Here is a 13,912-nt window from a genome sequence, read left to right as displayed (position 1 = left end):
GCACACAGTGAGGGGGATAGAGAGGGTGGGGGAGAGAGAGCACACAGTGAGGGGGGATACAGAGGGTGGGGGAGAGAGACCACACAGTGAGGGGGGATAGAGAGGGTGGGGGGGAGAGAACACAGTGAGGGGGTATAGAGAGGGTGGGGGAGAGAGCACACAGTGAGGGGGGATAGAGAGGGTGGGGGAGAGAGCACACAGTGAGGGGGGATAGAGAGGGTGGGGGAGAGAGAGCACACAGTGAGGGAGATAGAGAGGGTGTGGGAGAGAGCACACAGTGAGGGAGATAGAGAGGGTGGGGGAGAGAGCACACAGTGAGGGGGATAGAGGGTGTGGGGGAGAGAGAGCACACAGTGAGGAGAGATGGAGAGGGTGGGGGAGACAGAGCACACAGTGAGGAGAGATAGAGAGGGTGGGGGAGAGAGCACACGATGAGGGGGGATAGAGAAGGTGGGGAGAGAGAGCACACAGTGAGGAGAGATAGAGAGGGTGGGGGAGAGAGCACACAGTGAGGGGGGATAGAGAGGGTGGGGGAGAGAGAGCACACAGTGAAGAGAGATAGAGAGGGTGGGGGAGAGAGCACACAGTGAGGGGGGATAGAGAGGGTGGGGGAGAGAGAGCACACAGTGAGAGAGATAGAGAGGGTGGGAGAGAGAACACACAGTGAGGGGGGATAGAGAGGGTGGAGGAGAGAGAGCACACAGTGAGGGAGATAAAGAGGGTGGGAGAGAGAGCACACAGTGAGGGGGTAGAGAGGGTGGGGGCGAGAGCACACAGTGAGGGGGGATAGAGAGGGTGGGGGAGAAAGCACACAGTGAGGAGAGATAGAGAGGGTGGGAGAGAGAGCACACAGTGAGGGGGGATAGAGAGGGTGGGAGAGAGAGCACACAGTGAGGGGGATAGAGTGGGTGAGAGAGAGCACACAGTGAGGGGGATAGAGAGGGTGGGGGAGAGAGCACACAGTGAGGGGGGATAGAGAGGATGGGGGAGAGAGAGCACACAGTGAGGGGGGATACAGAGGGGGGAGGGCGCACACAGTGAGGGGGGATAGAGAGGGTGGGAGAGAGAGACCACACCGTGAGGGGGATAGAGGGGGTGGGGGAGGGAGCACACAGTGAGGGGGGATAGAGAGGGTGAGGGGGAGAGAGCACACAGTGAGGGGGGATAGAAAGGATGGGGGAGAGAGAGCACACAGTGAGGGGGGATAGAGAGGGTGGCGGAGAGAGCACACAGTGAGGGGGGATAGAGAGAATGGGGGAGAGAGAGCACAGTGAGGGGGGATAGAGAGGGTGGGGGTGAGAGCACACAGTGAGGGGGATAGAGAGGGTGGGGGAGAGAGCACACAGTGAGGGGGAGAGGGTGCGGGAGAGAGCACACAGAGAGGGGGGATATAGAGGGTGGGGGGGAGAGAGCACACAGTGAGGGGGGATAGAGAGGGTGGGGGGGAGAGAGCACACAGTGAGGGGGGATAGAGAGGGTGGGGGAGAGAGAGCACACAGTGAGGGGAAATAGAGAGGGTGGGGGAGAGAGAGCACACAGTGAGGGGGGATGGAGAGAGTGGGGAGAGAGAGCACACAGTGAGGGGGGATAGAGAGCACACAGTGAGGAGATATAGAGAGTGTGTGGGAGAGAGAGCACACAGTGAGGGGGATAGAGAGGGTGGGGAGAGAGAGCACACAGTGAGGGGGGATAAAGAGGGTGGGGGAGACAGCACACAGTGAGGGGGTATAGAGAGGGTGGGGGAGAGAGATCACACAGTGAGGGGGATAGAGAGGGTGGGGGAAAGAGAACACACAGTGAGGGGGGATAGAGAGGGTGGGAGAGAGCACACAGTGAAGGGAGATAGAGAGTGTGGGGGAGAGAGCACACAGTGAGGGGGGATAGAGAGGGTGGGGGAGAGAGAGCACACAGTGAGGGAGATAGAGAGGGTGGGGGAGAGAGCTCACTGTGAGTGGGATAGAGATGGTCGGGGAGAGAGCACACAATGAGGGGGCTAGAGAGGGTGGGGGAGAGAGCACACAGTGAGGAGAGATAGAGAGTGTGGGGGAGAGAGAGCACACAGTGAGGGGGGATAGAAAGGGTGGGGGAGAGAGCACACAGTGAGGAGAGATAGAGAGGGTGGAGTAGAGAGCACACAGTGAGGGGGGATGGAGAAGGTGGGGAGAGAGAGCACACTGAGGAGAGATAGAGAGGGTGGGGAAGAGAGCACACAGTGAGGGGGATAGAGAGGGTGGGGGAGAGAGCACACAGTGAGGCGGGATAGAGGGTGGGGGAGAGTGAGCACACGGTGAGGGGGATAGAGAGGGTGGGGGAGAGAGCACACAGTGAAGGGGGATAGAGAGTGTAGGGGAGAGAGCACACAGTGAGGGGGGATAGAGAGGGTGGGGGAGAGAGAGCACAGTGAGGGAGATAGAGAGGGTGGGGGAGAGAGCACACGGTGAGGGGGATAGAGAGGGTGGGGGAGAGAGCACACAATGAGGGGGGATAGAGAGGGTGGGGGAGAGAGCACACAGTGAGGAGAGATACAGAGTGTGGGGGAGAGAGAGCACACAGTGAGGGGGGATAGAGAGGGTGAGGGAGAGAGAGCACACAGTAAGGGAGATAGGGTGGGGGAGAGAGCACACAGTGAGGAGGGATAGAGAGGGTGGGAGAGAGAGCACACAGTGAGGGGGGATAGAGAAGGTGGGGAGAGAGAGCACAAAGTGAGGAGAGATAGAGAGGGTGGGGGAGAGAGCACACAGTGAGGAGAGATACAGAGGGTGGGAGAGAGAACACACAGTGAGGGGGGATAGAGAGGGTGGGGGAGAGAGAGCACACAGTGAGGGAGATAGAGAGGGTGGGAGAGAGAGCACACAGTGAGGGGGTAGAGAGGGTGGGGGAGAAAGCACACAGTGAGGGGGGATAGAGAGGGTGGGGGAGAGAGCACACAGTGAGGAGAGATAGAGAGGGTGGGAGAGAGAGCACACAGTGAGGGGGATAGAGTGGGTGAGAGAGAGCACACAGTGAGGGGGGATAGAGAGGGTGGGGGAGAGAGCACACAGTGAGGGGGGATAGAGAGGATGGGGGAGAGAGCACACAGTGAAGGGGGATATAGAGGGTGGGGGAGAGAGCACACAGTGAGGGGGGATAGAGACGGTGGGGGAGAGAGCACACAGTGAGGGGGATAGAGAGGGAGGGGGAGGGAGCACACAGTGAGGGGGGATAGAGAGGGTGAGGGGGGAGAGCACACAGTGAGGGGGGATAGAAAGGATGGGGGAGAGAGAGCACACAGTGAGGGGGGATAGAGAGGGTGGCGGAGAGAGAGCACACAGTGAGGGGGGATAGAGAGGGTGGCGGAGAGAGCACAAAGTGAGGGTGGATAGAGAGAATGGGGGAGAGAGAGCACAGTGAGGGGGATAGAGAGGGTGCGGGAGAGAGCACACAGTGAGGGGGGATAGAGAAGGTGGGGGAGAGAGCACACAGTGAGGGGGGATAGAGAGGATGGGGGAGAGAGAGCACACAGTGAGGGGGGATAGAGAGGGTGGGGGAGAGAGAGCACACAGTGAGGGGGGATAGAGAGGGTGTGGGAGAGAGCACACAGTGAGGGGGATAGAGAGGGAGGGGGAGGGAGCACACAGTGAGGGGGATAGAGAGGGTGAGGGGGAGAGAGCACACAGTGAGGGGGGATAGAAAGGATGGGGGAGAGAGAGCACACAGTGATGGGGGATAGAGAGAGTGGCGGAGAGAGCACAGAGTGAGGGGGGATAGAGAGAATGGGGGAGAGAGAGCACAGTGAGGGGGATAGAGAGGGTGCGGGAGAGAGCACAGAGTGAGGGGGGATAGAGAGGGTGGGGAGAGAGCACACAGTGAGGGGATAGAGAGGGTGGGGGAGAGAGAGCACACAGTGAGGGGGGATAGAGAGGGTGGGGGAGAGAGAGCACAGTGAGGGGAAATAGAGAGGGTGGGGGAGAGAGAGCACACAGTGAGGGGGGCTAGAGAGAGTGGGGAGAGAGAGCACCCAGTGAGGGGGGATAGAGAGCACACAGTGAGGAGAGATAGAGAGTGTGGGGAGAGAGAGCACACAGTGAGGGGGGATAGAGAGGGTGGGGAGAGAGAGCACACAGTGAGGGAAGATTGAGAGGGTGGGGAGAGAGAGCACACAGTGAGGGAAGATAGAGAGGGTGGGGGAGAGAGAGCACACAGTGAGGGGGGATAGAGAGAATGGGGAGAGAGAGCACCCAGTGAGGGGGGATAGAGAGCACACAGTGAGGAGAGATAGAGAGTGTGGGCGAGAGAGAGCACACAGTGAGGGGGATATAGAGGGTGGGGGAGAGAGAGCACACCGTGAGGGGGATAGATAGGGTCGGGGAGATAGCACACAGTGCGGGGGGTAGAGAGGGTGGGGGCTAGAGAGCACACAGTGAGGGGGGATAGAGAGGGTGGGGGGAGAGAGCACTCAGTGAGGGGGGATAGAGAGGGTGGGGGAGAGAGCACACAGTGAGGGGATATAGAAGATGGGGAGAGAGAGCACACAGTGAGGAGAGATAGAGAGGGTGGGGGAGAGAGCACACAGTGAGGGGGATAGAGAGGGTGGGGGAGAGAGCACACAGTGAGGGGGGATAGAGGGTGGGGGAGAGTTAGCACACGGTGAGGAGGATAGAGAGGGTGGGGGAGAGAGCACACAGTGAAGGGGGATAGAGAGTGTTGGGGAGAGAGCACACAGTGAGGAGGGATAGAGAGGGTGGGGGAGAGAGATCACACAGTGAGGGAGATAGAGAGGGTGGGGAGAGAGCACACAGTGAGGGGGATAGAGAGGGTGGGGGAGAGAGCACACAATGAGGGGGGATAGAGAGGGTGGGGGAGAGAGCACACAGTGAGGAGAGATAGAGAGTGTGGGGGAGAGAGAGCGCACAGTGAGGGAGGATAGAGAGGGTGAGGGAGAGAGAGCACACAGTGAGGGAGATAGGGTGGGGGAGAGAGCACACAGTGAGGAGGGATAGAGAGGGTGGGGGAGAGAGCACACAGTGAGGGGGGATAGAGAAGGTGGGGAGAGAGAGCACACAGTAAGGAGAGATAGAGAGGGTGGGGGAGAGAGCACACAGTGAGGAGAGATAGAGAGGGTGGGAGAGAGAACACACAGTGAGGGAGGAAAGAGAGGGTGGGGGAGAGAGAGCACACAGTGAGGGAGATAGAGAGAGTGGGAGAGAGAGCACAGTGAGGGGGTAGAGCGGGTGGGGGAGAAAGCACACAGTGTGGGGGGATAGAGAGGGTGGGGGAGAGAGCACACAGTGAGGAGAGATAGAGAGGGTGGGAGAGAGAGCACACAGTGAGGGGATAGAGAGGGTGGGGAAGAGAGCACACAGTGAGGGGGATAGAGTAGGTGAGAGAGAGCACACAGTGAGGGGGGATAGAGAGGGTGGGGGAGAGAGCACACAGTGAGGGGGGATAGAGAGGATGGGGGAGAGAGAGCACACAGTGAGGGGGGATAGAGAGGGTGGGGGAGAGAGAACACAGTGAGGGGGGATAGAGAGGGTGGGGGAGAGAGCACACAGTGAGGGGGATAGAGAGGGAGGGGGAGGGAGCACACAGTGAGGGGGATAGAGAGGGTGAGGGGGAGAGAGCACACAGTGAGGGGGGATAGAAAGGATGGGGGAGAGAGAGCGCACAGTGAGGGGGGATAGAGAGGGTGGCGGAGAGAGCACACAGTGAGGGGGGATAGAGAGAATGGGGGAGAGAGAGCACAGTGAGGGGGATAGAGAGGGTGCGGGAGAGAGCACACAGTGAGGGGGATAGAGAGGGTGGGGGAGAGAGCACACAGTGAGGGGGGATAGAGATGGTGGGGCAGAGAGAGCACACAGTGAGGGGGGATAGAAAGCACAAAGTGAGGAGAGATAGAGAGTGTGGGGGAGAGAGCACACAGTGAGGGGGGATAGAGAGGGTGGGGGAGAGAGCACACAGTGAGGGTGGATAGAGAGGGTGGGGGAGAGAGCACACAGTGAGGAGAGAGGGTGGGGGGAGAGAGCACACAGTGAGGAGAGGTAGAGAAGGTGGGGGAGAGAGAGCACACAGTGAGGGGGCTAGAGAGAGTGGGGGGGGAGAGCACACAGTGAGGGGGGATAGAGAGGGTGGGGGAGAGAGCACACCGTGAGGGGGGATAGAGAGGGTGGGGGAGAGAGCCCACAGTGAGGGGAGAGGGCGGGGGGAGAGAGCACACAGTGAGGAGAGGTAGAGAGGGTGGGGAGAGAGAGCACACAGTGAGGGGGATAGAGAGGGTGTGGGAGAGAGAGCACACAGTGAGGGAGATAGAGAGGGTGGGAGAGAGAGCACACAGTGAGGGGGATAGAGAGGGTGGGGGAGAGAACACACAGTGAGGGGGGATAGAGAGGGTGCGGGAGAGAGCACACAGTGAGGCGAGGTAGAGAGGGTGGGGGAGAGAGCACACAGTGAGGGGGCTAGAGAGAGTGGGGGAGAGAGAGCACACAGTGAGGGGGGATAGAGAGGGTGGGGGAGAGAACACACAGTGAGGGCGATAGAGAGGGTGGGGGAGAGAGCACAAAGTGGGGAGAGAGGGTGGGGGAGAGAGCACACATTGAGGGGGGATAGAGAGGGTGGGGGAGAGAGCACACAGTGAGGGGGGATAGAGAGGGTGGGGGAGAGAGCACACAGTGAGGAGAAAGGGTGGGGGAGAGAGAGCACACAGTGAGGGGGGATAGAGAGGGTAGGGGAGAGAGCACACAGTGAGGGGGATAGGGAGAGTGGGGGAGAGAGAACACACAGTGAGGGGGGATAGAAAGGGTGGGGGAGAGAGCACACAGTGAGGAGAGGTAGAGAGGGTGGGGGAGAGAGAGCACACAGTGAGGGGGGATAGAGAGGGTGGGGGGGAGAGCACACAGTGAGGAGAGATAGAGAGGGAAGGGGGGTCTGAGCATCGAGCTAGGAGGAGGGCATTCCAGGCAGCTTAACAGAATAACCGAGAGACTCTATGAATGGGAGGTGAAAAATGGAGCTTATGTGTGAAGGGGGTGCCGTGGGGTGCTGGGGGAGCCCCCATTGGACCCATACTATGGTGGTGGGCCAATGTGTGGCAGGATTTAGAATCCACACAGTTAGGGTAACCAGAGATCCCGGTTTTGCCAGGACTGTCCCAGAACTGGGTGCTGTCCCCCTTTCTCGTGGTTATTTTTCCATTGGTAAATGCAGTGGTCACGGTTGGTAGTAGGTCTTCAGAGCTGGCAGGCAGGCATGCACAATCGCACACAGAGGAATTGCTGAGTTTTACGAATGAAGAGAGTGCTACTTTCTGATAAATTCATCCTAATATGTGTTTATTCCACCAGTAACACTTAAACCTCCTCCTCTTCCACCAGCTACTGAAGTGCAGTGCCTTGACTGCCACTTTCCAGAGTTGGTCCTACTTTTATGTTAGTTGCCCTGTCCGGGTTTTTCACTTTTTAAATCTGGTCTCCCTCCACTCGATGAATATCCCGACCCCGTAGGCAGCCAAAAGAAAACACACCGGTCCAACCAGGGCGTTCCTCACTCTGTGGAAGGCCCAGAAGGGACAGGGCCCAGACTGCATGCACTCCGGGGCCCAGAAGGGACAGGGCCCAGGCTGCATGCACAGTGCCCGGAAGGGACAGGGCCCAGGCTGCATGCACTCCGGGGACCGGAAGGGACAGGGCCCAGACTGCATGCACTCTGGGGCCGGAGGGACAGGGCCCAGGCTGCATGCACAGTGCCCGGAAGGGACAGGGCCCAGACTGCATGCACTCCGGGGCCCAGAAGGGACAGGGCCCAGACTGCAAGCACTCTGGGGCGGGAGGGACAGGGCCCAGTCTGCATTCACTCCGAGGCCCGGAAGGGACAGGGCCCAGGCTGCATGCACAGTGCCCGGAAGGGACAGGGCCCAGGCTGCATGCACTCCGGGGACCGGAAGGGACAGGGCCCAGACTGCATGCACTCTGGGGCCGGAGGGACAGGGCCCAGGCTGCATTCACTCCGGGGCCCGGAAGGGACAGGGCCCAGGCTGCATGCACAGTGCCCGGAAGGGACAGGGCCCAGGCTGCATGCACTCCGGGGCCCAGAAGGGACAGGGCCCAGACTGCATGCACTCTGGGGCCGGAGGGACAGGGCCCAGTCTGCATTCACTCCGAGACCCGGAAGGGACAGGGCCCAGGCTGCATGCACAGTGCCCGGAAGGGACAGGGCCCAGGCTGCATGGACTCTGGGGCCCAGAACGGACAGGGTCCAGGCTGCATGCACTCTGGGGCCGGAGGGACAGGGCCCAGGCTGCATGCACTCCAGGGCCCGGAAGGGACAGGGCCCAGGCTGCATTCACTCCGAGGCCCGGAAGGGACAGGGCCCAGGCTGCATGCACAGTGCCCGGAAGGGACAGGGCCCAGGCTGCATGGACTCTGGGGCCCAGAAGGGACAGGGTCCAGGCTGCATGCACTCTGGGGCCGGAGGGACAGGGCCCAGGCTGCATGCACTCCGGGGCCCGGAAGGGACAGGGCCCAGGCTGCATGCACTCCGGGGACCAGAAGGGACAGGGCCCAGACTGCATGCACTCTGGGGCCGGAGGGACAGGGCCCAGGCTGCATTCACTCCGGGGCCCGGAAGGGACAGGGCCCAGGCTGCATGCACAGTGCCCGGAAGGGACAGGGCCCAGGCTGCATGGACCCCGGGGCCCGGAAGGGACAGGGCCCAGACTGCATGCACTCCGGGGCCCAGAAGGGACAGGGCCCAGACTGCATGCACTCTGGGGCCGGAGGGACAGGGCCCAGGCTGCATGGACTCCGGGGGCCGGAAGGGACAGGGCCCAGACTGCATGCACTCCGGGGCCCAGAAGGGACAGGGCCCAGACTGCATACACTCTGGGGCCGGAGGGACAGGGCCCAGCCTGCATTCACTCTGGGGCCAGAGGGACAGGGCCCAGGATGCATTCACTCCGGGGCCCGGAAGGGACAGGGCCCAGGCTGCATGCACATTGCCCGGAAGGGAGAGGGCCCAGGCTGCATGGACTCCGGGGCCCGGAAGGGACAGGGCCCAGGCTGCATGCACTCCGGGGCCCTGCACGGGCACACTGGGTGTGATTGCTCGTGTGCTCCTCTTCTATTAATGTTTGCAAAGCTTACATAGACCACCTGAAAGCCTCTTTGAGTTGTTTGGCTGCAGAAGCACTCGCTTTACTTTGATTGTGAGCACACATACGAACTTCAATGTAATAATTTCAGTGAAATTTCGCTGGAACCTTAGGGGGTGTGGTGGGGGGGGGTTATTGAGCCCAGCCTGGTGCGCTGACTGAGGCCTGTAGAGAAACAGGACATGGCTGGCCACATTACCCACAAGTCTCTGGGCTGTTATGCATGTCCCGGGGTATGCATGATAGATTGGGGAGGTGGGGGGGGGGGGCTTCTCTTGCTGCGAGGCCACTCTTCTGATCATGTGTTTCTCTCCCCCCCAGAGTTGGGACCAATGTATTTGCCAGAGTGGGACATCGGTGAGACGTCGGTCACGGTGGCACGGGGGGCGGATCTCTCCAGCCTATCACCCCCCCCCCACCCTCAAGGCTCGTCGTTCCACACACATCGGATCTCACCTGCTATGACGGCTTACTCCTCCTGCGCAATATCGACAATCCCACGACAGTGAAAACCTTTCGAAAAGTTTGCGGCGAAGAAAGTCCTCAGTAGCTTCTTGGCGCTTCACAGAGTCCGGGAAATCGCTGCCGTGGGGCTTCTGAACAAGTCAAGTCACAGCCAATGATGTTCCGATTAAAACGCAAGGAAATAGTTGAAAACAGTGCATTTTAGTTTCCCAAATCCTTTTGCACTGCAAGACGTGTTACTACGTGGGACTATTTATTAATTCATTGTGACTTTGGCCGGCTATGCCAGCGCGATTGTACGTTGCCGCGTGTAAGTGCTGCCTCTCCTCGTGGCGCTACTATCATGAGCGCCAGAAGCCCTCAGCTTTGCGTGACCCGCACGCAGCAGGACGATTAGGCGCGGCCAGTTCGGCGCGGGGTGGGGGTTACAGTATTTTTTAATGTGAATTGCCCGAATGCTTTGTTATTTTTTTGTCTTTTATCAATTGTTCAATCATGGGAGTTAAATATAAACGTTTTGCTGCCCCAGGCACAAGGCCAGTTTGGTCTTGTTAAGTTCCAAGCCTCACAATCTCGCAGGCCATGGTTCGTGGCTGGACTAAAGCTTTTAATTTTATTCTATTTGCAAAATATCACATTTTTTTTTCAAATAGAATAAAGTTAAAAGCTTTAGCTCAGCCTCGAACCATGGCCTGCAACATAGTGAGGCTTGGAACTTAACCACAAAACCAAACTGGCCTTGTGCCTGGGCAGCAAAAGTTACATATTTAACTCACATAATTGAACAGTCTAATAAAAAAATTGAAAAATTATAAAGCATTTGGGCAATTCACAATAAAAAATACTACACTTCACGCCAGTCACTTGACCCCAAATTATTTTCAAATGCAACACGTTGTCAAGCACAGTTCCTGTCAACGTGCTGCATTTGAAAATAATTATGCTTTTAAATTTGGCGTGAGGGAGTTTAGACGTGGCTGCAATGTCAGCTGCGCCCAAACGTCCCTCGCGCCAAATCGGCGGCACCAGAAAGGCTCCCGCGCCGAAATGGGCGCGGCGAACTGGCCGCGCCGAAAGGTGGTGTACCGTGACCCACAGGACACCGCGTGCCTTTATCATAGCGCCTTTATCCGAGCTGGAGACAGTCTGCCAGCAAGCACTAACTCCTTACACCCCCACACACAGCACTCAGGAGAAGACTGCACAGATGCACCAGCGAAAGACCTCCCTCCACACCAGCCAACTGCACGATGCACCCAGATCCACTTGATTGGGAGCCAAAAGAGGCCCTGGAAATAATGTTCAAAGCGCCCCATATTACACCCTTTCCGCAAACCCAACCTTTCCCTTTGGGTCACCACACAAATAGGCCCAGGATGAAGCTTTACGACCAGCTTTGCAGCTTTGCGTTCAAAGTGCTGGCCAGTGTTTGTCTTCTGAGGGTCAATGACTTCAACACTTTATTAGTGTAATAAAAATGTCTTATCAGGGCTGCCTTCCGCCATTTAATTTATAAGCACTCTGCGCCCTTCACTGAAGTCCTTTTAAAAACAAGTATTGGCAAACCCACTTAAAGGCATGGTCTAGTAAAAAAAATGTATTTAAAAAATAGATAGGCAACATAAAAAAAAAATACTAGCATTCTCTTTTTTAAAACTTCCTATGTAAAATTTTGAGCCATTCAAGCTCAAAATTCGCAAAAGCAAGCAAATGGGCGCATCCATTTTGTGAAATGGATGCCCTCCTGTGCTGGCTTTTGCGGCACTAATGAAGGAAAAGCCAGCCAGCTGTAGTAAACAAAAGCTACCGCTGGGTGGCTTTCCCTTCATTAGTGCTGGACGGGGAGGACGGGGACCGGAGACCAGAGCAGGAAAGCTGCAGCTGAATCTCGGTAAGTGCTATTTATTTAAAAAAAAAATATAAGCACTAGCTGTGGTTTTTTTTCTACGTTTTCCGGGCTGGAGGAGAAATAAAACCGCAGCTTTAAAAACGTTGTTATTTATGTTCGCGGTCGCTTTTGAAGCGACCGCAAACATAAATACAACGTTATTGTGTTGGAAAACGCTGCGGTTTTTCTTTCCAAGTTTCTCAGGCTCCTCCAGCTCGGAAGAGCCTGAGAAACTCGGAAAGAAAAACCACAGCGTTTTCCAACACAACCACGTTGTTTCTGCCTGAATCTGCTTTCCCATTTGGGGCTCTCGGGCTCCCGAGATTCAGCTGCAGCTTTCATGCTCTGGTCTCCGGTCCCCGTCCTCCCCGTACAGCACTAATGGAGGGAAAGCCACCCAGCGGTAGCCTTTGTTTACTACAGCTGGCTGGCTTTTCCTTCATTAGTGCCGCAAAAGCAAAAGCCAGCACAGGAGGGCATCCATTTCACAAAATGGATGCGCCCATGTGCTTGCTTTTGCGAATTTTGAGCTTGAATAGCTCAAAATTTTACATAGGAAGTTTTAAAACAGAGAATGCTAGTATTTTTTTTATGTTGCCTATCTATTTTTTAAATAAAATGTTTTACTAGACTATGCCTTTAAGTCCTGTTTCAAAGGAACATTAGCAAAACCAACATTTTTGGCTTGCACATACGTTTTAAGCTTCTGCCAGGCACTGCTATTAGATGACCCGGTACTCCACCATTTTGCACCCGCTACCAACAATGGGCAGTTAATAGCACTATGGCTGTGCCTGGCAAGTGCCTTTTCAATGCCTGCACAAATGAACAAACGGTGGCTTGTTACTCTAGTTTCAACTACATTAGCACATTGCAGAGAAAGAGCAATTCATAACTTGTCAGAGGTCATTTAGTCTTTCAGCTCCCTGCTGGCTTCCTGGCCTGTGATAATCTGCAGCTTTTAACCCCCTCACTACATTCCTTTATCTGTCCATTGTTACCAAAGCACCCCTGCAGTGGCTCCGAGTGTTTTCCCCAGTTGTAGACCATGATGCCCCCAAACATCATGTTGAAATGGGCCCCCAAGAGCCCTGACACGCCTCCACTTGTCCCTGCTCAAAATCTCCACTAATTTCCTCCACAGCCTCACTTGCCTCAACTCACTCGATGCAGTCCCTTATTGTCTCACTCTCAGCCCTGAGCCTTCCATCAGGAAAGCGTAACTGTTCTCTCCTATCTGACACGCTCTGCTGTGGCAGACCCTATTGGTGTACACTTCCAAGGCCGATGAAACAACACTGAACCACAGCAGAACAAGGAAGTGTACTGCTTACACTTAACAGCGGCTCTTTAGACTTTTAAACGTATCAATGTGTTTGACTACTGATTTTGTAAAGTTATGATAAATCATTATCTTTGTGGCCTCAACAGACAGTACCCATTGACTTATTTCGCAAATTTAGATACAACCATGTCTTGTAACGGCAGGATTTAGGATACTGTCCCTTTAAATTGTGGTACTGTCTGAGGATGACAACACAAATTTCAACATTTTGCTGTGCAATTAAGTTCAAAGTTTTTAGTAACAATTGGACTTCCTTGTAAATATTCTTATGTGTCTCTGTCACCCTTTGCACTCCTGCTGACCAACTGTGGTCTGGCACACCTTCTTAGCACTGGGTCTCTTTCACTAACCACTATTTTACGACACTTTGGTGATGACTATAGTGTATTTTTCCACTATAGACGTGTACCTATCATGCAAGGTATACTTACTGCATTGGAGTTCTCATTTTGGTTAATACACAAATTAGTAAAACAGCTGTTTTTATGAATACACTAGAGTGGTCTCTGTTTGTGTGTGCTTTGGCATATAACTACTTTGTTCTGATTTAATCATGGCTCAAATCATCGGTTGATAGGAAAAGGTTTTGATTTATTGCCCACACTGATATCAACTTGTGGCAGCAGTCCCTTTTGCTTCGGTTTAACTGCTGTGCACTCTCACCACCACCCAGGTATGGCTGAAGATGTGTGGGGTCCCATTTCAACATGAGGGTTGGGGGCCCCCTGCTGGGAGGGAAAACAGGTTGATCTGTGGAATATTAAAATACAATATTAAGGCTTTTACACCATGCAAAGGAAAATACACCGACACGGGCTTGTAAAGATTCCCAGAATCTTTATTACAAAACTGAACAGTATCGAACAAAGTGCACAAATAGCTATTTGGCTGTCAATACATCACAGAGACTACCAGCCGGGTTCAATGTGAGCAGTGAGCAGAATTTGCTAGCTGGACATCAGCGTATTTATACAGTTTGTTATAATGATGTCCAGCCTCTTACTAGTTAATTATACACTGGGCTAGGGTCGCGCCAGGTTCGTTTCCTAATTTACATATCTCGTGCATGCGGTTTACTTTTAAATACATTTAC

At 55.6% G+C, this 13,912-nt stretch overlaps 1 protein-coding gene across 1 annotated transcript in view; it reads left to right on the top strand.

The window, feature by feature from the left end:
- Nucleotides 1-11,077, top strand: part of LOC138511170 (avidin-like) — a 108,953-nt gene extending 97,876 nt beyond the window's left edge. Inside the window, exon 4 of the mRNA XM_069626678.1 lies at nt 9,443-11,077. Coding sequence (XP_069482779.1) covers nt 9,443-9,482 — 40 coding nt within the window. The 3' untranslated portion in view covers nt 9,483-11,077. The remainder of the gene's footprint in view (nt 1-9,442) is intronic.
- Nucleotides 11,078-13,912: the final 2,835 nt, after the last annotated feature.

This window comes from Ambystoma mexicanum, chromosome 6p (genome assembly GCF_040938575.1).
Source record: "Ambystoma mexicanum isolate Mex_15411 chromosome 6p, UKY_AmexF1_1, whole genome shotgun sequence".
NCBI lineage: Eukaryota > Metazoa > Chordata > Amphibia > Caudata > Ambystomatidae > Ambystoma > Ambystoma mexicanum.
The sequence above is the reverse complement of the archived record's forward strand: the minus strand, read 5'-3'. Positions and strand labels throughout refer to the sequence as shown.